Below are 25,047 nucleotides of genomic sequence, written 5' to 3'. Positions count from 1 at the left end.
CGGTGATTTTTGCGCTGTGCGGCTTTTTTCTGAAAACCGCATTACATGACAAGCTCAGCTCGTCATCCGCACACGTCACCCGTGGCTGATGACGAGCTGAGCTCGTCATCAGCATCGAAGGGGTTAACTTATAGAACAGAGAGGTCATACAATGACAGATAAAGAAAAGATGCGCATACACTGTGGGGAAAAAAGCAGCAGAAAGACAGCAAATTTTATGAGCAGAGACAAAACTTCAGGTGGAAAGGGAAAATCAAACATTTCAGATCACCAGCAACTAAAAAACAAAAGGAAAGTTGTAAAAAGCCATAAAAAAGGCACAAGGCAGAGGCAGCTCCTCCGCTAAGGAGGAGGAGCGTCACCCCACTGCTAAAGCAGTGTAAAAAAGGAAAAATAAAATGATAATAACACAAAGTTATTATCATTTTATTTTCCACTGCAGAAGAAGTTTTGCGGGGTGGAGTAGTGGTGTCACTCTCTAACTGCTCATGACTGTTTGTCCGCCAGTCTTAGGCCGGCCAAACAGTCAAGCACACTTTGCATGTTCTCCATGTAGGCTGTGTTACAGCCTGGGTGGATAACATGCCCAGACTCCCTGTCCCCATCTGAGTGCCGAACCACGGCGCTCATACCAATCACAATGCTGCAGTGCAGCTTTGTGATTGGCTCAGGGGAGCCTGGGTTCTTCCTGCTTGGTTCCGGCCAGAAGAGACACCGAGAGACAATTGAGGGAGGGACGAAAGGAAAAGGTACGTGATTTTTTTATTTTTCTCCCCGCCACCCTCAATCGGCGCCAGCCACCAATGGCGCAAGGTGTGAAAAACCTAGTGGAATCTGATAGTTGCCCACAGGGATGTCTTTGTTCAGAGATTTTGTTGATGTCCAGCAATGAAGATTCTAAATTCTGATTACAATAGGTAGCATGGGTACAATCTTTCAGTTTGCGGAGGTTTCAATCCCAATCGTCTCAGTTACTGCCTTCATCCCACCCCCACACACATTCATATGGGTCTTCCTGAATGTAGTGTCTTAATGTGCTGGCTACACACTTTAAAAAGGTATTATTACTTTTAAAGATGATTTTATTAGAACTTTCTAGTGTAGGCTTCATCATCCAGTAGCTCACGAGCTACTGGTAGTTCTCCAGCTACCTACAAGTAGCTCTCCTGTGTGCAGCCCAGTTAATTAAATTAGAAGCCATTGCTTCGTTGAATTAATATGTCTATACCAAATTTGGAAAGCGTGTGTTCAAGATGGAAATATGTGTGTTTTGTCTTTAGGTATAGTTCTTATATTATTGCTTTTCCTTTTCTTGGAATACTTGTATGTTTATTATAGAGTTTTATTTGTCATTTATTCCATCAAATCATCTAATCAGTTTGCCAACACACAGCTAATTTTTCTATAAGCCTTGTTATATTTTGTACCTATGTTTATAATTCTTTCAATAAAGCTTCTTAAACTCAAACAACAAAAAAAGATGGAAATGTGTGCATGTTCAGAATTCATAAGCTGATGTCTGGAGAAAAGCAGCTGAATTGCCAAAATATATTTAAAGCTGATATTTGAGCGATAAAAATTAAAGAGTGTTGGGGACATTAGTACTAATATTAATACCTTTGTTCTAGGGGCACTGCAGCTGTGATTATTATGTATTACCCATGTAAAGGCATTGCTCTTTGACAAGTATTTTTGACATTACTGCTGGCAACCGTGAGATCCACTAAGGTTATTGCTGCTGGCAACCTTGCATATGGCAGGCACTTGATTGCTGTGGTTACTATTACTTCTGTAGTAATATTAGTAGCTCAGGAGGATTTTCATTGAACATAATAAACTCCTATTACAGAAAAGGTTGGTGACCCCGCTTTAGTCCCCCACAGTGGTGAAAAGAGGCTTTGTTTGTACTTCCTGTGCCCAAAGCACAATAGGGATATGAGTGGTGTTCTGCTGTAGCAAGTACCGCACTTTACTAACCCGCCATTCGGTTGGATAGTATGACAGCCATAATTGGGGCGCAGTAGGCCCCCCATTACCCTGGACCCTGATGTTAGTGCACCTGCTGCAATAAGAATTCAAGTGATTATCTATTAGGGTTTTGCTGCTCCTTGCCGGGAGCTCCGTAAGGTGGCTGCATGATCTTGCCTTGTGGCTACCACTTGTGCAGCTACAGAATGCGCGTTCCCTTGAAGTGCCAGGGCCTGCAAGCACACTCAGGAGACTGAGCAGAACACGTGGCAACGAAAGGGCAGGGCACCCTGGCTACCGAACTCACTAAAGGGGAGAACGTTTACGCCAATCACACGACAGTTCACTTAGTATTTCTCCGAAAGACTAAGCAAAACCTGGAAGGAAAATGTGGGAAACGTTCATGTAGTGACCACTGAGATAGGGCACTAGGACCCTGTGGGTCACAGGGCAGTGACCAGGTCACTGGACAGGACTTCCTGTGGACGGACAGGAAGTGGGCAGGATATCGAGGGACAAGGACGAGGGCGGACGTGCCTAGAGCAGCGGAACACATATGCCAATAAAGTTGTGTACCAACCTCTCCACCGTGTCCAGTGTGCTTCCTGATGATCGTGTGCACAGGGATCTGACAGTTCAGTTTCAAAGTATTAGGGGGACTCCTACAAAGAGTGGATTTAATTCCCTCTCAATTCAGAATTCTGAAGAAAAAGTGTCCTCGAGTGGAAAGAGAGGGAAGGCGGCGGTTCTAGGCACGTTTTATTGCGGCCCAGGCCAAGCCTGCATGCATCTGCTTGTTAGCGTCTCCTCGGAACTTCAAAGGAGGAAAGGGCAAAGTGTTAATTTCGATTTCTTGACTGGCAACAGCGCCCCAAGCACTTGTTCGATGCAACAGTAAATAGAGAGACGTCAGCCCCCCTGAAAGGAAAGGAAAAGAAGTGCTCCTGAATTAACAACTGCATTGTTTCCGGGGGCATGCGTGCTATCGCCCAACGCCCTGTGCACCCCTCTAAGTCCCTGAAATACTGCCAGCAGGGTTCTTTTGTTTACTGACACGCGTCTCGATTCTCTCTGGGTTGACTTTTAAGGAACAAGCAGCCAATGATCTTTTAGCCCAGATGCCGACAATCATCTTGCCTGTAATGTTCCCTAAAAATGTCCAACTTTCATGGGCGATCCCCCAACACCTTGCACCTGGTCCATCGCATAAAGGAGGAGGAGGCAAGCTGTACTATGCACCGGGCCTCACTCACCCGAACCTCAGTGGGGTTGAGAGTGATTGACCCCTGAGCACCACAGGCCATGGAAGACATGACAAAAGGCCAGCAGGAAGACTGACTGCCAGTCCCTCCTACACACCTGGCGACCATCTCTTGATGGGATAATGTCCCTCGCGAGTGCCTAAAGTGCTTAACAAAACCTGACATCCTGCCCCAAGCCTGACCCCTCAATTCTAAAGCTGGGCATCCCAAGGTGTCTGTGCCCGGGCAAAGGGCAACTAGCAGTGGCCTGCCAGGGCTGCATTGAATACCTGTGGCCCGTGATTAGGCTTAAATGTGCCAACTCTCAATCTACAGCTGTGTGATGGTAAAATCTGCAATTATAATTGTTTATGATAATAAGTGACGTATTATTTGAATGTGCTTGAAATGTAATCGCTTTTTTAATCTACTACAAGGGTGACTTTAGATTTGTATGCACACTGCTAGAGTCATACCATTATTTAATCATGTCATTTTATGCCATCGCCTGTGGCCATGAAACCTTGAATTGTAGCCTTATTCCCATAAAAATATTCCCCAGTAACACAGACAGCATCGTAAAGCGCAGTTCTGTAACTGTGCACTGCATCCACATTACCGCTTACATCTATTACAATACACATCATCGGGTTCATGCCTAATACAAGCTCCATCCTCCTTCTATGCCTCTTAATCCAGAAAGTCAAGAAACTTTACGCCCACTCACCGTGCTCTCTACACCTCTCTTCCGCACTTGCCAACTTTCACCCTCACATTCATCTGCCCCTTCGCCACCTTTTCATCAACCTTTCACCACCCACGGCGTCTACACCCTCCTAACACAAAGCAGACATCTGATCACACAACCACAACACTGAACAATAAGCCAACCTACATTGCTGATTCTTTGGACTCTCACAGCTTCTCGTTACCCTTGTTACTGTCATCATTCAGATTTGGATCAATCCGGCTTCCATCATCAGCAGCCCTTCATACCAGTTCCACTACATCATCCTATAGGACTCATAGCAACCATAAGGCCAGAGGAGTGGGTATCCATCTCAACAAGTTACCTTTATAAACCTCTGTTGTCTTCCGAGCACCACTCTACAGTGCTAATATCAATATCCCATTGAACATCCACATTACTGTCAACAGCCAATTGAGAACTTTGGTTTCTTTTTTTGACCTTGATAATCCATTAAAAGCTATGTCACAATCTAAGTCACTAACATTTCTTGGTGAGCCTGATCTCAGAACCAACCAATCACTAGCTAAGATCATATTCAGCCAATTTCTCTGTAACTGCTCATGGAAAAACGCACAGTCCTTTCAGATATTCTCAAATGGCAGTCTATGTGATCTGATTTGTAAAACACTCCCCGCCTGCCATTAGCTTAGCTTCCCCTTACCATGCAATTATACTCATCTTGGCTTCTAACACTTTCACCTGTGCCCTTGCACCCAAGAACCTTAAGCCCAAATACATTTACACACCAAATCCTCCACCATCATTCTAAGGCGAAATGTACAATGATCTTTGATCCATATTGAACTGTACCTCTATTGAACAACAACACACTGAGAATATGACTTGCGCTGCCCTATTGTCTTCATATCTGCACTGCTGCACTACATATCCATAACAATGGTTTATTCACTTCATCAAAACATTAAAGCCAAACACTGCATACACTCCTTCCTAGATAGAGGGAGACCCTGTTCATGGAACAGCTGGAGTCCTATACACTTGCCTTGAATGTTTTTGGTATGCTTTCAACAGTATACATAACACAAGTCTCCATATTACCAGAATCTTATCTCCTCGGTACGCTCCAACTCTTAACGCCTTGCCCGCACCATAAACATTACTAGTCTCCTCCCGACACACTTGTTACTCATTTCTCCCTCTTACCTAAAAAGATCTAAGAAATTAGAACTAACTTTGCAACAGTCTTTCTAACCCCACATTCTTCTTCTTACATCTCTCCTAACCATACCAGTATAGAAACAAGCTCCAGGTCTTCATTCACAGATCTCCCTCTTAACTTACACTCACACTCAACACTAGTTGACCTATCATGTGGACCACTTGGTCACTTCATCCTGGACATTATCAAGTATCTGATGTCCTATTTTGCCTATTATCTCTCTTCAAATACTCTTTTATAAGCAGTGCCAATCCACACTGCTTTAAGTCTGCTGACAAGGCTCCAGCTAACCTCTAGTGATTAGTGTTTAATCCTCCTACTACCTTACTCATGACCCATAACATGTTTTATCAGGTCCAACTTGTTTTCTGTGCTCTGTATCTGACAGAAACTGCCCTCTCCCATTTGTCAAGCTTCACAGCCTCTGCCCATCCCACTCACCTACATCTTTTCTCATACTTGGCAATCCCTCTGTTGAAACTTAACTGCCCCACTCTTTTGTGCACCCCATACAAACTTAGTACCATAGATTTACTATTACGTTTCGTTCCCTATGTCAATGATCATTCTTTCTCAGTTTCATGGTGATCTTTGCTCCCTCACCCCTCAAGCCTGCCATCATGCATGCATCTCACAATGGTCTGTCCTGGGCCCTAACCTCTTCTCCTCCTACATGTCATCTCTCAGCAAAATCATCACTCCCATAGAGTTTCCTATTACTATTAAGCAGATGATGCCAAAATCATTCCCTCATTTCCCACTTTCACTGCCTACCTAGAATCACAGATCTGACATCGCCTCACCGTCGTTCACCACAGGGTGGCTGTTAGATCACTTAAGATGTACTCTTCAAAAGCACATGAAAGCTTCAGAACCCCTCATTTGCCTACCCTTTCCACCCCACCCTTATATCTTAACTCTAACAACCACAGCCACAAACCTCAGAGTGCACTTCAATCCCTCTGGGAGTATGAATACATTTATAACCAAAATGGCTGCAAAAACCACATTACAATTACTGAGCACTCAATAACTCTCCACATATATTTCCTTCCTCACAGCCCATACAATGATATCCTTTCTTGTCTTCTGACAATTCTACTTTCTCATTGAATACATTTCACTCACAAATGCCTTCAAATTAGTACTGCTCTCTTACAATAACATAGGGATGACTGAGTGGTGAAAAAATAATTCAGAACAAAGTACGCCAAGGAAGAAAACCCACTTACTGAATAGCTACTTCCATGTGGCTGCAGTGGTTTCAGATAGGAGGTAGGGATTTCCTGTCTCACCGCCCTGCTGTCTACCACTCTGCCATATCTAAATACTCAGGGCTGCAGACAACTGAGGTGCCTGAGTTCCTGGAGAGATCCATTAAATCGACGATGCTCCCAAGCTGTATGTTAAGGTCTGTTTCCACCCCATTCACTAATGCTACTGTGATTACCTCTGCCATTCAGCAATCATTTCGACACATATGGCCAGGTTACACGGTGGTCGGCGGTATATTTTGTCTGGTGCATAAACCCCTGTCTATGTATGGGTTGGAATTACGGGTTGGTAGGTATTTAACTCATCTGATAGTTATCGGATGCACTAAATGCGTCAAGCTTCATTAAATGTTGGCAGGTCAACCCTGCCGAAATTTAACGGGGGAAAAGCATTGGGTATTTACCCTATCTTGCAGATTTTGTGCTTTAAACACCAAAATCTGAATGTTATTTCACACCAACTCGTAATAGGTGTTCTTTATCACACTCGATAAATAACATACCCTGTACTATCGTTATGTATCAAGTGCAAAAAATAGCACCTAAACTTGTAATATGGGCATATAGTGTAAACAATTGAAAATATATTATCTCCCCACTGACAATATCATCTTATCACCCCACAGAAATAAATCCAAGCGTGCGTCCAAACAACTTTCATTTAGCAACTGACAGCAGGAAATGGTGGACGATTTTGTTGTCACTAAATATTACAAGCATCTTCCCCCACCTGGGATTTTCACACAAGGTCCAGGCTACTATCTCTCTTATACTGTCTAAACTGGATTGCACCAATGGCCTCTACCAAGGATCATCTTTATCAACTATGAAAAGACTATAATGGATTCAGAACTCCACTGCCAGAATACTCCTACATGTAAAGCCACAAGCGCACATCTCCCCTTCCTTGAAAGCTCTACATTGTTTTCCAGTTGCAGAAGATTCAAATTCAAGCTGCGTTGTTTCACCCACAAAGCAATACATGGAACAGGGCTGCTTTTCATCAGGAAAAAAATCACCAAATGCATTCAACAAAGGAACATCCACTCCAGGTTGACACCTCGCCTCAAAATCCCAATATACAAGAAAAAAAAAAACATAAGTGGCACATCCATCTCTTTTCAAGCAGGCAAACTATGGAACTCACTACCCCCAAACATAAAATCCATGGGTAGCTATCTTATCGGCAGAAGACTATTCAAGAGTTGGCTCTTCCCTACATAACCAACGTACTCAAAAACACATGTACAACATATCCCAGTGAATATAAACATTTAATTGGATTATATGTATACATCTAGATATGTTATTTTCTTGGTATAAATATGTATAATAATTATTTTTATAAAAATATATGGCTATTCTGTAGGTCTGCTTAACAAATGTATGTATCACTTAAGGTTATATTATTCTATGCTTAACATGTATGTAGGTTACTGCATAGTTTTCAAGTTATTGGATTAAATACTTGTATTTCTCTGTTGATCTATCTATCAAAATTGTAAATTCTATCATAACTATTTATCTACAATTGCTTCGGTATTTAATTATTGAACAGAAAAACAAACACAAAAATAAATTAGCTTAAAGTACAGCAGCACTTGAAAGTCAGTTTATTAAATGCAACGTAAATGTATTGCACATTTGTATAGCGCAAAACTGTCAACCCGAGGGTATCCTGGCGCTTTTGACTCTGCTGAACCAGCTACATAGTCACGTTATTATGCTAAATCTGGATGTATTACCTTCCTTTTTCATGTTTACCTTTTCATGTATTTATGCATCTATATATTTATTACTTTACTCCTACTGTTAATTAAAAATAAATCTTGGCCCTCTAGGGCATTACCCTATACATCTTTCAGTATATCCTCTACCGCCACTGTCTGACTCATCCAAAACCTCAGTCTACTAATATGATCTCCAAAATAACTCTTTCTAGACTCTTCCCTCCTCTGTCCCTCCTTGAATTACCCCAACCTCGTTTTACTACTAGCATCTCCCAAACAATCCTTTCTGAATTTTTCCCTCATTTATCCCACCTTAGACTCATCTAAGACAACATTTTACTACTAGGACCTCCTTACTAATACGAATTCTCAATAAGCTCCTTATAGGCTTTTCCCTCTTCTAGCCCTCAATTAGCCTTTTCAACCCAACTAACAGACGCACATGTCCACCACTCAAATTAATTCATATTTCCCTATACTAATTCACCACTAATCCTTTTTGGTTCTTGAGTAACGTGATACTCACCAAAAACTGCTTTGATGCCTCGTCAGAGGTAGTATGTGCTATATAAATACAATTACAATGAGAAGTGCACATCTTTAGGACTGAAAAGCAGTGCACAACCGAGTGAACCTCAAAGTAATACTTTTTCCCCCAAAATCCTTCTCCTAAGGGCCACTCTCGTCTGGTCTCGACGCACCATGACGCAGTTTACGCTTCTGCATCTGAGAAATTAAAGCAGCCATATTGCATAAGCTAAACAATCATCTGCGCTCTACAGGTGCACATGCTCATCACATAAATAAGCTTCACCGAAAATAAGAGTTAGCTCGCAGTCAAGAAGATGCAACGTTAAATAATTCAACAGGTACTGTTAATTTCACTGCTAATTACATTGCCTTTAATCTCAGTCCTCACAAATTGAACGGTAAATTCCACTGCCAATTACGTTGCTTTTTACTTCAGCCCCGGCAATTACAAGCACACATTGTTAGTGATAAGAATAAAGAATGCTACTGTCAATCTTCCGTTGCGCCCTCAGTGAGACCTTTCGACATGACACATAAAGGTAGACATGCCCTGTCTAGTCACACTCTCCACTAGGCCGAGTGGCCCTAGTCACAAGGCTAACTCAAGACAATAAACCAGCACCCCATTGTTGTTTGTATCCTGTACCAGACTAAACACTTGTGGATGAGACTAGTAACCATCACTCTGCTTCTCAGCATAAAGGACTATCAGAAGGCAGTGCTGTACAGCAGCATATAAATGCTCTTACCCCTGTGTCCTTCATACAGTTCCGGATCCAAACATCTGGAGTTCTTCTCTAAACATCCAGTATTTATATGCAGCTTCCAACCCTCGACACAGATGTGAAGATGTGTGGCTATGATCTACCGCACCATATCCACAGGCGCAAACATCACCACGAGCCATCTCTTCAGGACACTTATCAGTTGCACCCTGTCCAGTTATTTATTTTTGTACTATATCAGTGCAGCAATTCATTTTCCTCAACATAATCACTGATGTAGATAACCTGACTTCTTATTTCCAGCTAGCAATTATATTCTGAAATTCAGATCTCCATATTAGCATAATCTGGGCTCCCATTCACCCTCCCACATAGCTCTCTGACAATTGTACTTTCATTTTCATCCATATAGCTGTTTGAACAGTTACTCATTGTCTCACTTTTTCTTGGCACACTGAATACCACTATTCCCATCACCTCCTTGCACTTATCATTACACTGTCTTTAACCCCTCTCCTTTATCTTTGATTCTGTATAGTTTGTCTTCTCCCTTCTGTTGGTTGCGCAGCGCTTGGCTTCTGCCCCTCGCCAAAAGCCTTATTCCCTCATTGTCTGCTCCATCACATGCCATATCTCTTCCACAATCTCAGCCTACTGGTTTACTGCAGTGCATCCCCTATGAAAAATGTTCTATTTTTCCCAACCTCCTACCTCTTTGAAACAATGTCCTCACTGCCTCACCTGTTCTTGACATACACACTACAACAATTCTCTTCACCACCCTCCACTTGCACATCTCAGCTTCTTCTCCCTCACATATTCCTTGCTAACACTCCACTCTAGCTCAGCTGCATATTCTTTATTGTTGGTCCCCCTTCTCCTTGTGACTTCTCAGCGCTTTTGCACCCTATCTTCACAGATAGCCTCATTTACTCACTGACTCTACCATCACCCGCCCGCCTTACCTCTTTCACACAGCTTCTGCATATGACCTCACCTGTCCTGTGCACTGACTCCTCAAAACCCGTTGCCATAATTTAAACCAGCCTTCTAGACATTGCACATTACCACCGTAACTCATTAAGACTATGCTCTTTTACTGTACAAAATAAGTAGCTAAACTTATCCCTCAGCCTTATCACAGAACTGTGTCTCACAGAGCCTTCAGTTCCAGTCCAACCACTCTGACAAGTATGGACTTCTTCAACTCTGATGATTATAAATGCACAATTATCTGTCAAACACGCACTCCGTATCTCTGAACTCATCGAGCAAGCCACATTCTGCCCGTCTCTGAAACATGCTTTGAACACTGAAGTGAACCTAAAGACATTGTTACCACTTGTCTACCTTGCTTGGTAGAGAAGGAGAGGGGATCACCATCAGACACAACTTCCAATACAAATACCCAGACCCCATTGCCTCCTTCTTTGAATATTTATCTGTGAGATGCTCCCCTGAATCAAATTTCTCAATGCTCATAACAATAATTTACCATCCTCCGAAACACTGCTGTACTTTCGTGTCAGAATCCTTAAACCTTGTGAGCATTTATAAGGCACCAGAAACTAAATTCTATTAATGGTTGTCTTCAACATTTAACTTGACAATGCTAAATCGCTCACAAAAGACTTCTTATCATAAACACTATCTCAGTATCACCCAAGGGTTCAACCCACCAAAAAGGCATCCAATCGACCTGATACTACCCTATCTGTCCCTAGCTCTAAATCACTCTGGTGTCATAGATTAATATTGACCCCCCATTAATAAGATTCTCCATTCCCACACCCAGGTACCAGGTGTCACATTCCATTACAGATACATTACAGCTCAACAGGAAGATACAAAAACATTCCACCAATTGCATTTTTCTTAGTCTACTGCACATCAACTCATCACAACATCTCCAATAACCCTGACCACATCACAAATCAGTTCAACTCCAAATGGCAGAAGATTCCTGATCACCTAGCACCTCTAAAAAAAAAAAAGTTTTCTCGAGGCAAAAGACATACAGAGCATGGTTCACCCTTCATGTTTCCCAATGAAACAAGAAGATAGAATGCTGATTGACACTGGTTAAAAACCAGCAAAAAATCTGATAAACAAGAATGTAAATCACACTACACAAAATATAACTGATGAATCTGCACAGCCCAAAAATCTTTCTACAGCAACAGTATCTATTCTGCTAAACACTTCAAAACAAAACATTCAGAATTAATAAACAAAAGTATCATACTTTAAAACAGAGTAAAAACTCAAAAAACCAACCTCTCAAACACTATGTGAAAATGAAGGTTCCATCTTTCTTCAAGAAGCCAAAATATTAGCAATAAAATCGCCAACTGCTCCCTCAAGTTCTCCGGTCAGTAATCCACTCACTAAGCCACACCAGTAGCAATGTAATTTCTTTATCCTCATTTCTAGCAAACACATTATCAAGATCATCAAAGGTGAGACCATGTGGATCAGTCCCGAATGCATGGCTTGCAATACTCATAAGAAAGAACATTGATGCATTAGCAGAGGATATCAACTTAATTGTTCATGCATCCCTATAAAGATGTAATTTTCCTGACGCTCTAAATCATTCCATTTTACTACCTCTACCGAAAAAAAAATGTAGACGCCTCCATTCCAGGCAACTATCATCTCAACTCTATTTTGCCTTTCCTGTCGAAGATCATTGAAGCAGAAGTTTCCAATCTGCTCACTCACATGCAGTATTTAAGGGGTAAAGAAACAATGGTGATGGACACCAGAACAAAAACCTAACAGACTAAAACTACCCTCCATCTCTCGTCATACTAGACTTTTAGTATCATTGGACACTGTGTAATGTTCCTAACCTGTCTGAAACTCCAACATTGCAGGAAAAGCATGGGGCTAGTTTAGCTCATTCCTGAAAGAACAAAAACAGCTAGTAAATCTGGCTCACCATGACTCAGTACCCAGTAACTTAGTATGTGGCTTCCCCCAAGGTTCAAAACTCTCCTCTGTTTTTTCAACCTACATACACACACGCACATACACATATATGTATAATTACAGTTAGGCTCAGATTTCATTTGTACAAAATCACTGAAATTCAGCAGTTATACTTACCTGAGCTAACTATAACTTACGCCCCGCAACATAGAGGCCTATGTTTTGTACAGTAAGGCTTTTATTTATTTATTTCGAGTTTTATACACCACAAACGAGCCGTTCTGGTGACAGGGGGCTTTACAAGAATAACAAAGAAGGTATGATACAAAACAGTAGCCAGTATACAAATCATGGTATAGGTCATGAGTACAGTATTTACATGAGCAAATGATAAAAAGAGAGACAATAACACACAATCAATTATAAGTACTGGTGTGAGCAGAGTCCTATAGGTGTCAGAACGGTGTGAAGATGGCTGGGAAAATGCAGGAAAATATCCCAGTTCTCGGGGTTATGCGAAAAGGAGTGCCAAGAAGCAATGACCAACAGGCAGGAAAGGTAGGCATGTCCTTAGCGTGGGAGGAATTTGTTGGATAGGAGAATTTGTACTTCTTTCCTAATTTGTACTTCTTTTCTTTTGTGGTGAAGCAGCATCACCACAAAAGTAAGTGGACACCTATCAGGCTCTTCAAACAGCGCCAATGCCTTGTTCCAACTCTGGTTGCAAACTGATAATTCCAAAATAGAGACTTGGGAAATTCAGAAGCAAAACTAAATGTAGCAAGAGAGAAACTTTGGAACAAGCTTCCCAGAGAAATAAAGTCATTAAACAATTTCATATCCTTCAAATACCCATTTAAACAACTCCTACACGTGAAACAAAAATGATCTTTCAGACTTCCCTTCATTAAAGCAAGAAGGGATATCAAACCAGCTGTGTTCTCAAGTTCCTCATCCATTCTTAAAACCCTCTCCTTCTCAATGAATCTCCCATCCTAGGACCTCATGAACTCTCTGATCTTACCAAAGTAAGTTACTCTCCCCATAAAAGGCACAGTTGTTACTGCTTGCTCAGCCCCTCTCTTCATGTCACAGCACCTTTCCCTACCCTTCTTCATGCTTCCCACTCCCCCACCTCACATCTTTTTTCTAGTGTTATGTTCTTCCTCCGTTTTAATTGGCTTTCACACCTTCAATCTGTATTGCATTTCCATAGTACAATGTTGTTTTTCTACTTTCATACTTGAATGTTTATTTTCAGACACCGTAGTTTACTGCATCTAGAGGCTAGACCCTTGGTATGTGTTCTGCATGTAAAAATGTATAAACCAATAAATACCTTCACTTATCGTTAGCAAATCCCACTGATCTAACATGTTTCTGATTGCTCTCTCCCTGAATACTTTTCCCCAACTGGACACGGTTCTAAACTTTGCCGAAAGGATGTTTACACTCTTCCCAAAAGCACCTATCTCAGTCTACTGACACATACCTAGATGGCTGTCGGATAAGAAGTGAGCTCTTTAGAATGTACTGAACCTAGGTTCAGCTCACTCAGAACTACCGCTCTTCAATTCTGAGTTAACAAGTCCCAACTCGGAATTTACAATTGCTAACCTTAATCTCCTTTTCATATTCAAAACACCATGGCCCTCATGATGTGGGTTTCTGAGGAGCGGATGCTATTCATTGAACCAGATAAAATCCTACTCTCCGGGGTACGGAATGTATCTGTTGTGAAAAATAGCGCCTATTCTGAGTTTTTTTAGAATACCATCCGAACTTTGGTCCTCACCACAGCAAAATTGTCATGTTACAGAGAATCCTGTACTATTTTCCACTGTTAGATATTGGCAGGTTTAACCAGCCAACATTTAAAGAAAAAAACGAGGCATTTAACACACCAGGTATTCACTGCATGCAATAAATACCACACATCTCGGAAATACAGCCCCTGAACAAACAGGTTTTTTGTTGCATGGGTTAAAAAACGACCAACGCATAGACAGGGCGATGTCTGGCATCTGGGGGTTGGCCCATACGTTTACTAGGATCCCAACTCCTCGAGTTCACCTGCCCTGAATGTCGGCTCACCTCCCTCCAGACTGCCCATGAAGAACAATTCATCTTTCAAGTACGTCAATAATTATCCATACACAAACCTTACTTCTACAACAAACCTGGCTCTGTCAATACGTCTATATTAAAAAAAACTGTTTATACTGTCATTGAACTAAGTTTGTTTTTATTTATAAAGCACAAACAAAGGAACAAACTATCTTGAGCACGCTACCAAACAAAATAATACACAAAAAATTAAAATTAAATAATACAATCAAGTCAAGAAAAAATTAATTAAAAGTAAAACAGTGAGTTTAATAGTTAGAAATAACAGGTAGTATGCGCACTGGAATGAAACACGCAGGGCTGAGACAAATCTAGGCTCTTCTATGTATGCATGCAGCTTACATTGCAAAGTGTTTGTGGCCTGTTAAAAAGCTTGTGTTGCCACGTCAAATAAATAGATTGTGAATTGTGGAGATTGGCACCTGGCAATAAAGTTATGCAGCTCACCCCTGACCTGTCAAAGCGCACTACCACTGCATGGAGAGACTCTTTATTTAGGCAAACACTGTCGATCCTGAGGGCCAAAATGTAATTACATAACTAGTTATTGTAATTTTGGGCACCAATGAGTATTTGAGAGGTTGTGATACAGGCATGACGCTACAGAGGAACAATGACAAAATTACCAATTTCGAAAGCAGGAAATGTAAGGGGTAATTTAGAGATGAGCAGTAACAAGCTGCACGCGCACATCCGCTCATCTATATGTCCCCCTTACCTCATGTAGATTGCAGGGGAAGGAGATACTGATGGCTCTGCCATCAGGAAACACTGGCTCAGCCTCCTTGATGTTCATGGGAATGACATCAGATGGTCTGCCAATTAGGGGAGCTGCCATTCTGTTCAAAATAAGAATTCTGTGTGGTCCCAGACCGGAAGCATTTTCAGTGTCCCTCATGTGCAAGGAAAAAACTCCCAGTGCGTTTGGAACATGTCCAATAGAAATCTTGAAATAGACACCCATCATGAAGGCCTGTCTTCATATATCACAAAATGACAGGCCCTCCACATCAACTTGGCAAGACAGAACTGTCCCTCAGTTATTTTTGGTTGGAAGAGGCTTATATAATACTCGCAAGAACCATTTTAGGGGGGAAATGTGTGCATAGCAGCAGACATCTTTAAATTTGGCGACACACCTGCCATCTGCCAATGCAGCGGAAGCAGCCACTAAAATTAAAATGATGCCCTTGATTTCTCCTCAGAGTTGCGTCACTTTAACAAGAATGTGATCTTTCAGAGCCACTACCTCTCAACACCCAGAATTGGTATACAGTCAGGCCATAGACCATCTATTAGAAAAGAAACTTGCCCCTTCGGTTCAGAAGTCATATCTATTCTCCTACCTCTGCACTCACTATGTTCATTGTACACCTACATACCACCGCCAAGAGAAAGAAACTCTAAATGTACTGTGATTATATTGCTAGTAACGAGAAGTAAGGGCGAAACCTAAATAAAGGACTGCTTCTGGGGTGGTTTCTGAGATTGCTATATCCGTCTCGGAAACTGGCACATCATTTTCCACAGGTAGCTCTACCCCTGAACGCTCAGCACTAGGCAAGCCGTTGACCAGGTACTTACCGGTGACCGGATCAATGGTGAAGAATCCCTGGACATTCCCATTCACGATGCTGAAGGATAGGTGACCAGCCGAACAGGCATCAGAGTCTTTGGCCTCAAGTTGTAGGATGGAAACGTTCTTTGGGGAGTTCTCCAGCACCGCGGCATAGAAGACAGGCCGTACAAGTTGTGGGATGTTGTCGTTAACGTCAACCACTTCAATGTACACTTGGGTGACAGATGAAAGGGGGATGGAGCCAGAGTCCACAGCAGTTATAGACAACCAATAGCTGGAGACAGACTCATGGTCTAACGGAGCAACTGTGCGGATTGTACCTGAAAATGTAAACAAACATGGTGGATATATAACATCGCAAGGATAACATGCAATGGTAAATTGACAGATAAGTGATAATGGTGCTTAATTACTGTTCAATAGCTGTCTACAGGGCATACTTGTGGTTTCTAACTTTTTGGGGTGTGTGGGAAAAGATGTCACCTATCTCGTGCCCCAAATCCAGGCGCCATCACAGAAAATTTCTCTTGCTTCCCTTTTCTTCTCTGCCCACTGTCACTGTTCAAGTGGCAGTGCTCTCTCCAAACGTGCTCCCGAACAGAAAGTTTGGCATCTACTCTCCCTCGATGATATATAATGGCCATCCTGGCTAGGCATCGACCAGAGGTGGTCCAAAGAGGCAAGAACGATAGCCACCCTCTGCATACAGCTGCTGGGCTGCATGAAAGGATGAACATTCGCTCATTAAAGATATGGATACAATGGATCGTGCTTATGAGTTAGTTTCAGATAAGAATGCAGCTACAATGCATCCTTTCATGATCCCAAGTTATACTTCTCTCAAGCTCTGGGGTCGGAGAAAGTGTTGCTGTAGAACAGGGGTCTCCAAACCGGTCCTGGAGGGCCGGATCCATGCCAGATTTTTTGGATATCCCCATTGAGATACATTTAGTTATTTTAAAAATCTGGCATGGATCCGGCCCTCCAGGACCGGTTTGGAGACCCCTGCTGTAGAATGTAAACAGAAAAGGCAACCCTTGAAGTCTGCTGCCTCGGAAGGTGCCTGCAGCTGCACTCTGCTGATGTGGTGCAATAATGGTGGGTGGGGTACCAGTGAGGCAAACACTATTGCAGACTACTGCATGCAGGCAAAAACTGATCCTACTGCAGGAATGCAGGCAAAAGTTGATCCTACAGCGGACAACCACAGACATGCATGCAAGAATTGATGCTGCAGCAGACATGCAGACAAACCTGCATGCTGGGGAGTGGGCAAATCCACAGGCTGACAGAAAGGTGACTCAGTTTCCAAGCTCAGCTTGAGGGTCCGCTGGTACTGTTGTTTATCTTTAAAAAAGAGTTTACAAGGGGGAAGGACGAGAAGGTAGAGGGGAACCTACACCTTATGGACATTAACACACTGCAGTAACTAGGTAGATTTGGTACCTATGTCCAGGAGGTTAGACAGAGGCCTACGCAGCCTGCATATTAACTCCTTACATGAGCCTATTAGGATTCGAAATATAGTTGCTATTTTAGAAATATATTTTTCTCGGCTAAGCTTTTAGGATAAAATGCTGTGATTCAGGGCACCTTTGGAAATTTTCAATAGATGCAGTATACTAACAGGCATTTAAAAGGCAACATTTTGTACCATTTTTATCCATGGCTTTCCTCTGGCAGTTAAAGAGGAATACATTTGGATTCCTCTTAGTACCAGTTGGTTGAAGGGTATGAACATTTTGTTTCATTGAATCAACTACCCAATAAATAAGCATCTATTAGTTCGGAACTCCATCCACTCACACCTGTTCAGAAGTCAAGCAACCAATAGGCAGCTTCTGCTAACTTTTGCTACTGTGGCCACATTCTATCTCGTTTTTCCCTGGACTGGACAAGAAATGGAGAGAATAGATCCGGCTCAATTTTCTCAGCGGATAGAAATTATAACTCATAGAATTTATAATGTGTCCGTGAACAAGCTTGGTTTACATGCTTTTTAAAACTTTTCTTGAAAATGTTGGTATACATCAAGTTTATAAATGGAGTAAACCATTTAGTTACGCAAGCCCATTTGGGCCTTCAGTTCCCAAGTTTTGTAACCTTTAGGTTACTAACGTGTAAAAAACATAAGTACTTTGAAAACCTACAGGACATATGAAGTGATTATTTTAGATACATCTTGCAAATTTGTAAACATTTTCAAGTCTATAATACAATTAAAATTATTTCATATTTTTGTAAATCTTTGCAAACTCAATGAAGTATAAGACATTGATATGCCAGTAGTAATATGTCAACCTATACTAAAATTTGATCCTACGTAGTACAGCAACCATAGGGAGAGAGAAAACCAGGGGCATACTTGGTACTATTTTTCTCTCACCATAGTGCAAGGGTGTGTGCATGATGTCATGCATAGGTTTTGCACTCCCACTACAAAAACTATTCTCCGACATAGATCAATTATTTCCGCACCTTTGATGTGTGCTATAGAGTGCAGCACACACGCAAAATTTGATTTTTTTTTAAATAAAATAATTTCCCTCAAACTTTTAGCCTGCTTCGAGGAAAAGTATATTTTTGGCACAAACCCCTGCCGCACACCTGGTGCAACTTGTTAATTTCCCCCAATTGTGCACATTTCTGAGTAACTGTTTAGTTTCCTAATAACAACAATTTGTGAAATTTCTGGAGGCAACATGTAATAGAGAAGTACTTCACCCTTTGACAATGCATCAAGTATCATTTACAAAGATGCAAAACGTTATAAACACGAGATTTGCATGTGATTTGCGTGCTACAGAAATTGTACATGCATAACGCACATTCAGTAAAATTGTGTATGCACATTGTAGACAATGGGCATTAATAAGTTTGCAGCATCTCTTAAACTGTTGTCAATTTATGTTTTTATTAATATTTCTCAAGTAAGTGAATCTTTCTTAGTAATCATGCGGAATTTCTCCTTACATACTAGGAGTCAGCTAATTTGGATTCGTTTGTTCTTTTTGTTCCTTATTCTGTTTGCAGCTAAGAGTACCTAATCAAGTTTATCTGTATTTGCCCAGTACAAATATTTATGGAATCTTACCCGGATTGAAAATGCGGCAAGCCATTTTACTCACTTCCTTGCTCTACAAACTGTAAGAAGGGCATAAAAAGTATTTACTGCAATTTTTCCAGGTGCAACATTGTATGTAGTGTGGTGGTAAAGTTGAAGATATTTGCAACTGTGTAGTAGAGGGCCTCCAACTCCCTGCCCGCCATTGTCTAATTACCCTTCAATGCTGTTGTCCCTATTCCCTAAAGCTGAATAACCTAAAGTAATAGGCCATAGAAGGTTATAGGCCATGGATGCAAACAAGGATCATCCCGGCCAACTCCCAAAGAAAGATCTTAGTCAACCGCTATTGAAGATCCACTGGAATTACGAGAGTCTACTCGGTACACTGAGTGAACCAACCTAGGCAGATCTTTGGGTCAGTATTTGCCAATTCAGGCTATCAACTCTAGAAATTCCTCTGTTCAATCCTTGCAGTCGCTTAAGACCATCTAACAAAGGTGCCTTCTGCGAAAGGGTTGCTTCATTGTAGCTTTTAGGGTTTTTCATCTATTATGCCTGGAGATATGCAGACCTCGTCACCACAGAACAATAGTTTACATAATTAAAAAGCAACAATATTATCAAGTTTTCAAAACCTTTGTTCATTAATCCATGTTTGGCATTTTTCTAACTTGTATTGATTTTTGCAGCTACATCTTTCCAAAAGAAAGTATTAGAGGGCTTTTAACTTAAGAGAATGACAGCTTTAAACCATAATTGTTTAGCAAATAATACCAACTTTTAAAAAAAGTTGTAGAAAAGTTATTTTAGGTGTTGTTTCAGGAAGAAGTCCAACTTTTGGTAAATATTATAGCTTTTTAGCAGTGTGAATAAAGCTTCACTTGTCAATTAAAACATGCAGAAGAAATTAAGAAAAATTGTGGAGATTGTTGATTAAGGTAGTTTGTACACCATACACTTTAATTCTACAAAGAAAACCATTTGCTAAAAATGACTGCAAAATGTGATTTTAATATTTCTAATTATGTGTACACATTAATTTCCCATAACTCCTAAAACAAATATTTTAAGTGTTTACAAAATAAAATTGGACAGCAGGGGACTGAATGTCAAATTGCCCGTGTGGGTGTTTGACCCCTGAGCCACATCCATATTTCAGTAGGGGCTGCAGACAGTTGTGCATCCCATTCTGTAAACCCTATTATGCATGCGAACATTTCACACTATCACAATGTCATGGAGAGGGTTATTCATTTGAAAGAGGTCACTGACCGGGTTTGCATAGGATGCATCAAATGCACCACTGCAGATCAGGACTATGTGACCAATTTGATAATACAACCCAAAGTCTCTCGCTATTCATGTCACAACAGTGCACACACAGATATTGTCATGTTCTTACCTGTATCTTCCTCGATACTGAAGGTTGCAAGATGAATGCTGTCTCGAATGATGTACATGATCTTTCCATCTCTGCCTTTATCTCCGTCTTGAGCTGTCACGGTTATCACAGATGTACCTGCTGCAGCATCCTCCGGAACCTCGCCTCGAAAGACAAAGGAAGAAAAACAAGGAGGCAGCAGATTCTCATTAACATCTGTAACCTCAATTTCGACTGCACACCGTGAGGTACGCGGTGAGGGCCAACCACCATCACTTGTCAGCACTGTCAAGTTGTAAGATGGTCTGGTCTCAAAATCTAACTCCTTCTCAAGGATCAAAGCTCCGGTCTTCTTATCCAGCTTGAAGGTCCCCTGTTCACTGTTGGTGAGCATGTAAGTTACTTCCCCGGCAAGACCAGCATCTGGATCAAATGCCTCAAGAAAGAGAAGAATTGTACCTTTGGGCAGATCCTCAGGCACTTTTACTTTACTGCGGAGCGGCTGGCAGCGTGGGGAGTTATCATTGACATCTTCTAATAGCACAGTCAGCTCTGTAACAGAGACAAGCTGATGACCCACTTTGGGCTGGTCTCTAGCTTCAATCTTTAACACAAAGTGATCAAACGATTCCCGGTCTAAGGGATGAGTTACAGTAACAAAGCCTGTGACTTCATCAATGCTAAATTTGTTATTCCAGGTTAGCAAAGCGTATTTAACCAGACCCATGTCCTCACTGTCGGCATCTTCAGCTTTCACCTGAATTACTGGTGTGCCTACTTTTGCATTTTCTGGGATTGTTGTCTGGTACCCACCTAGAGGAAACTTGGGGGCATTATCATTTACATCTAGGAGGTTCACCACTAAAATCCTCCATGATGACTTCTGAGGGGTACCAAGGTCAAAAACGCTTATGTTAAGGGTATAGAAACTTGCTGTTTCACGATCCAATGGAAGCAAGACTTTAAGGTATCCTTTCTCTGTATCAATGGCAAAGCAACTGTCTTCATTCCCACTGGTGATCACATAGCCTAGTTTCCCATTAAAACCAGTGTCTGCGTCAGAAGCTCCTAGGTGGATGATGGTGGAGTTGGCTGGAAGGTCTTCCACTATATTAATGGAGGTGGGCAAGCTGTCGTCAAACTGGGGTGTGTGGCTATTGATCAGATGAATATTCAAAGACGTGTCCTCGTCTTCATGTTGCTCTTGGGACTGTATCGAGTCAATCACTGCTTTTGTTAGTTTCTGAAGGACTCCAGTCTCCTGGCATTGCATGGAAACTGGAAGACCAGAATCAGCAACGCTGATATTCACAGTTGTTGGTAAAGCATAGTTTTGACCATCTGTCGCTGTCACTTGCAGAGAGTAAAAAGGCCGGCTATCAGAAACAAGTTTCATAGATTTCTTCAGAGAGATGATGCCTGTGGTTGACCCAATTTCAAATATCTCCTCTTCATTGCCAGATAAAATCTCATATTTGATGTGCTGGAGCTCATCCACATCCACAGCAGACAAGACGGTTATGTGCTTCCCAATGGAGAGGTCTCTTGGAACACTCCCAGTGCAATCTACCTGCTCAAAGGCTGGAACATTGTCGTTCAAGTTGTTTAGCATGAGGGAGATATAAACCTCCGTCTGACGAGAAAATGAGTTTCCGGAGTCCGATGCACATACATGCAAGCGATACACTCTCTGTGTTAGCTCATAATCAAACAGTTTGGAAGTGGAGATAATGCCAGATGTTTTTTCTACGGTAAACGGAAGGTATTGTTGGTTAACTAGAGAATACGTGACAAGACCATTGTCCCTTTGGTCATCATCACTTGCTTGCACACGGAAGACACTAGTCCCAACTGGTAGGTTCTCGTTAAAAGTGCCTTGATATGATGACTGTGTGAAGACTGGGGCATGGTTGTTACAGTCAACGAGGTCCACCACTACGGATACAGAAGCTTGCCCATTGGCAGCTGTGACTTCAAGCTTAAAGCGAGACTGATCCTTCACATCCATTTGTGAACTTGTCGTAATCAATCCAGTTTTAAGGTTTATTTTAAAATGACTGCTGTCAGGGGTTGGTTTTAGAGAATATCTCAGGTTAGGTATGTCATGCGTAACCTTGACAATTGCCACATGGCTCCCAATTGGGGCACACTCGCTATGCTTAACTTTGTAAACCTCTTCTTCAAATCTCACAGGGATGTATTTAAAGGGATCTATGTTAATCATTTTGATTTCAGAGTACTGAGGTGGCCTACTCTTATCTTTAGCTTGCAGGCTAATATTAAAACCACCAAGGTTTTCTAACCAGTTGATTTCTTTGGTAGGCACAATCATAAACTCATTGTTTCCTCCGTAGGATTTAACAACCTTGAATTGTTTGTCCGGATCCCTAGTCATAATGTCTACAGAATCAACCCCAGAGCCATTGGCAATCACAGCAATGGTTGCATAGAAAGGTCTATCTAAAGAACCAGTTTCCACTATGTTCACAGACGTAATAATTGGGGACATCTTTCCACTGATCTCTACCTCGACCACCAGACTCGCTAGGTTACCAAATGCTTTGCCCTGAGAAATTTTGCTCATGCGGTCCACAGCCTGTACCCAGAGGTCATACTTCTTTTGAACAGTGGCATTTAGGTTTCCAGTCAACATCACAACACCACTGGTAGGGTGAACATTGAACAAGGAGTTCTGAGGGTGAAAGGAGTAATAAAACTGGGCATTCTGACCCAAGTCAGCATCAGTGGCACTGACCCTGGTTATTATGGTCTTCAGGGGGGCATCTTCTTGGACGCTAGCTTTGTAGGAGGGTGGTGAGAAGAGAGGCTTCAAATCATTGATGTCCAAAATGTGGATCTTAACTTGTGTCCAAGCTTCATAATCAAAGTTCCTCTCAGACGCTTGAATTGTCAATAAGAAGCTGTCCTTGACCTCTCTGTTGAACATGGCAGTGTTTCCACTCTTAATCCTTAGTCTTAGAAAGCAGAAATCACCAACAGTGTTCTCCTCTGTTTTGAAGAATCCCAGGCTGTCTCCGGCTATGATTTTGTACTTGATGATCCAATGTGGATCAGTAAGGAAGATGCCCATCTTGACTTCTGTCTCCACGTATGTCTTGGGGGCAGAGTTCTCATAGACAGTTGCATTGTACATCAGATGCGTGAAATGCATTGGGGATGTGGTTGTTTTCTCCTGAGTGCCAGGACAGGCCATGATACACAGCAGAAGAAGCAACAGGCACATGATCCGTCCCTTCTCTGACGATTCCATCGTGATGGCCTCCCTGTGAAGAGAAAAAAGAATAGATTATTGTTGAGTTTACAGAGAGCAAAAACATGAAATAGTACTTAAAGGGATAGCCCTGGTTCACCTCACTTCTTCCTGCCACTCCCCAGCACTTTGTAGCTCGTTCGTAAAGCCAGAATTAACCATCCACCCAAAACCATAGGCTTTCTTTCACTCCAGTTTTGGGCAATTTGCACAGTTCGTGCTTTACACACCACAGAACTTAGTGGTAAAATTCTACCCCTCTATAGTCAGACAATGCTAGTGAGGCAGGACTGTGATTTTCATACACAAAGAACATTTATAGCATGGGCAGCCACTGTGAAAGCTTTTCTCACATAAAACCAGAGCAGGTAATGAAATGGCAGCACAAGCTTCCCACTGACACAAATAACAGGTACAACACTAGCAGCAGAGGCTTATGGTTCCCTCACACGAAGTCTGAATGGGCAATACACAGATGGCTGCAATGCAGGCTCCTCCTACACTTTAAATCAGTACTGCACACGTACCATTGCAGCTTTCTATACTGAGCACATATACAGTAGCGACAACGGCTTCACGTAGGCAGTGCTTCATTTGTAAAAGAATAAGTGACGGGGATCAAAGTTTCATTCAGAGACCCACGGGTGGCAATGTTGACGGTCAGGTGGCAGCCGATTACGAAGGCTATGTAGTGTTGATTCCAGGTCATGCCTCTTTAATCCACCACTAGATACCCCCTTCCTCTTTATCTCACTCTTGTAGGTTATTCTCATCCCTCCTCTCTCCCTTTGTCACTGTTTTTCCTGTCTTTCTCCTGTCCGTTGAGGAAAAATAAGGCCTGATCCTAAAATGGAGCGTTGATGGTCCCCAGATTTAACCACTGACTCAAGTATGCACTGAGCAAGTGTCCCTTACACACAGGTGGCACATCAAGTGTCCCTTACACACAGGTGGCACATCAAGTGTCCCCTACTCACAGGTGGTACACCAAGTGTCCCTTACACACAGGTGGCACATCAAGTGTTCCTTACACACAGGTGGAACACCAAGTGTCCCTTACACAGAGATGGCACATCAAGTGTCCCTTACACACAGGTGGCACACCAAGTGTCCCTTACACACAGGTGGCACATCAAGTGTCCCCTACACACAGGTGGTACACCAAGTGTCCCTTACACACAGGTGGCACATCAAGTGTTCTTTACACACAGGTGGAACACAAAGTGTCCCTTACACAGAGATGGCACATCAAGTATCCCTTACACACAGGTGGCACATCAAGTGTTCC

The 25,047-nt window shown here is 42.0% G+C and overlaps 1 protein-coding gene across 1 annotated transcript in view; it reads right to left on the bottom strand.

Moving 5' to 3' along the window:
- The window catches only part of FAT2 (FAT atypical cadherin 2), a 231,215-nt gene extending 207,448 nt beyond the window's left edge, over positions 1-23,767 (bottom strand). Inside the window, exons 1-2 of the mRNA XM_086931273.1 lie at positions 20,510-23,767; positions 16,046-16,360 (exon numbers count right to left, since the gene is read on the bottom strand). Coding sequence (XP_086787399.1) covers positions 16,046-16,360; positions 20,510-23,759 — 3,565 coding nt within the window. The 5' untranslated portion in view covers positions 23,760-23,767. The remainder of the gene's footprint in view (positions 1-16,045; positions 16,361-20,509) is intronic.
- Positions 23,768-25,047: the final 1,280 nt, after the last annotated feature.

This window comes from Lissotriton vulgaris, chromosome 7 (assembly GCF_964263255.1).
Source record: "Lissotriton vulgaris chromosome 7, aLisVul1.2, whole genome shotgun sequence".
Lineage (NCBI taxonomy): Eukaryota > Metazoa > Chordata > Amphibia > Caudata > Salamandridae > Lissotriton > Lissotriton vulgaris.
Note: the sequence above shows the minus strand (reverse complement) of the source record. Positions and strands in the feature narration are given on the sequence as shown.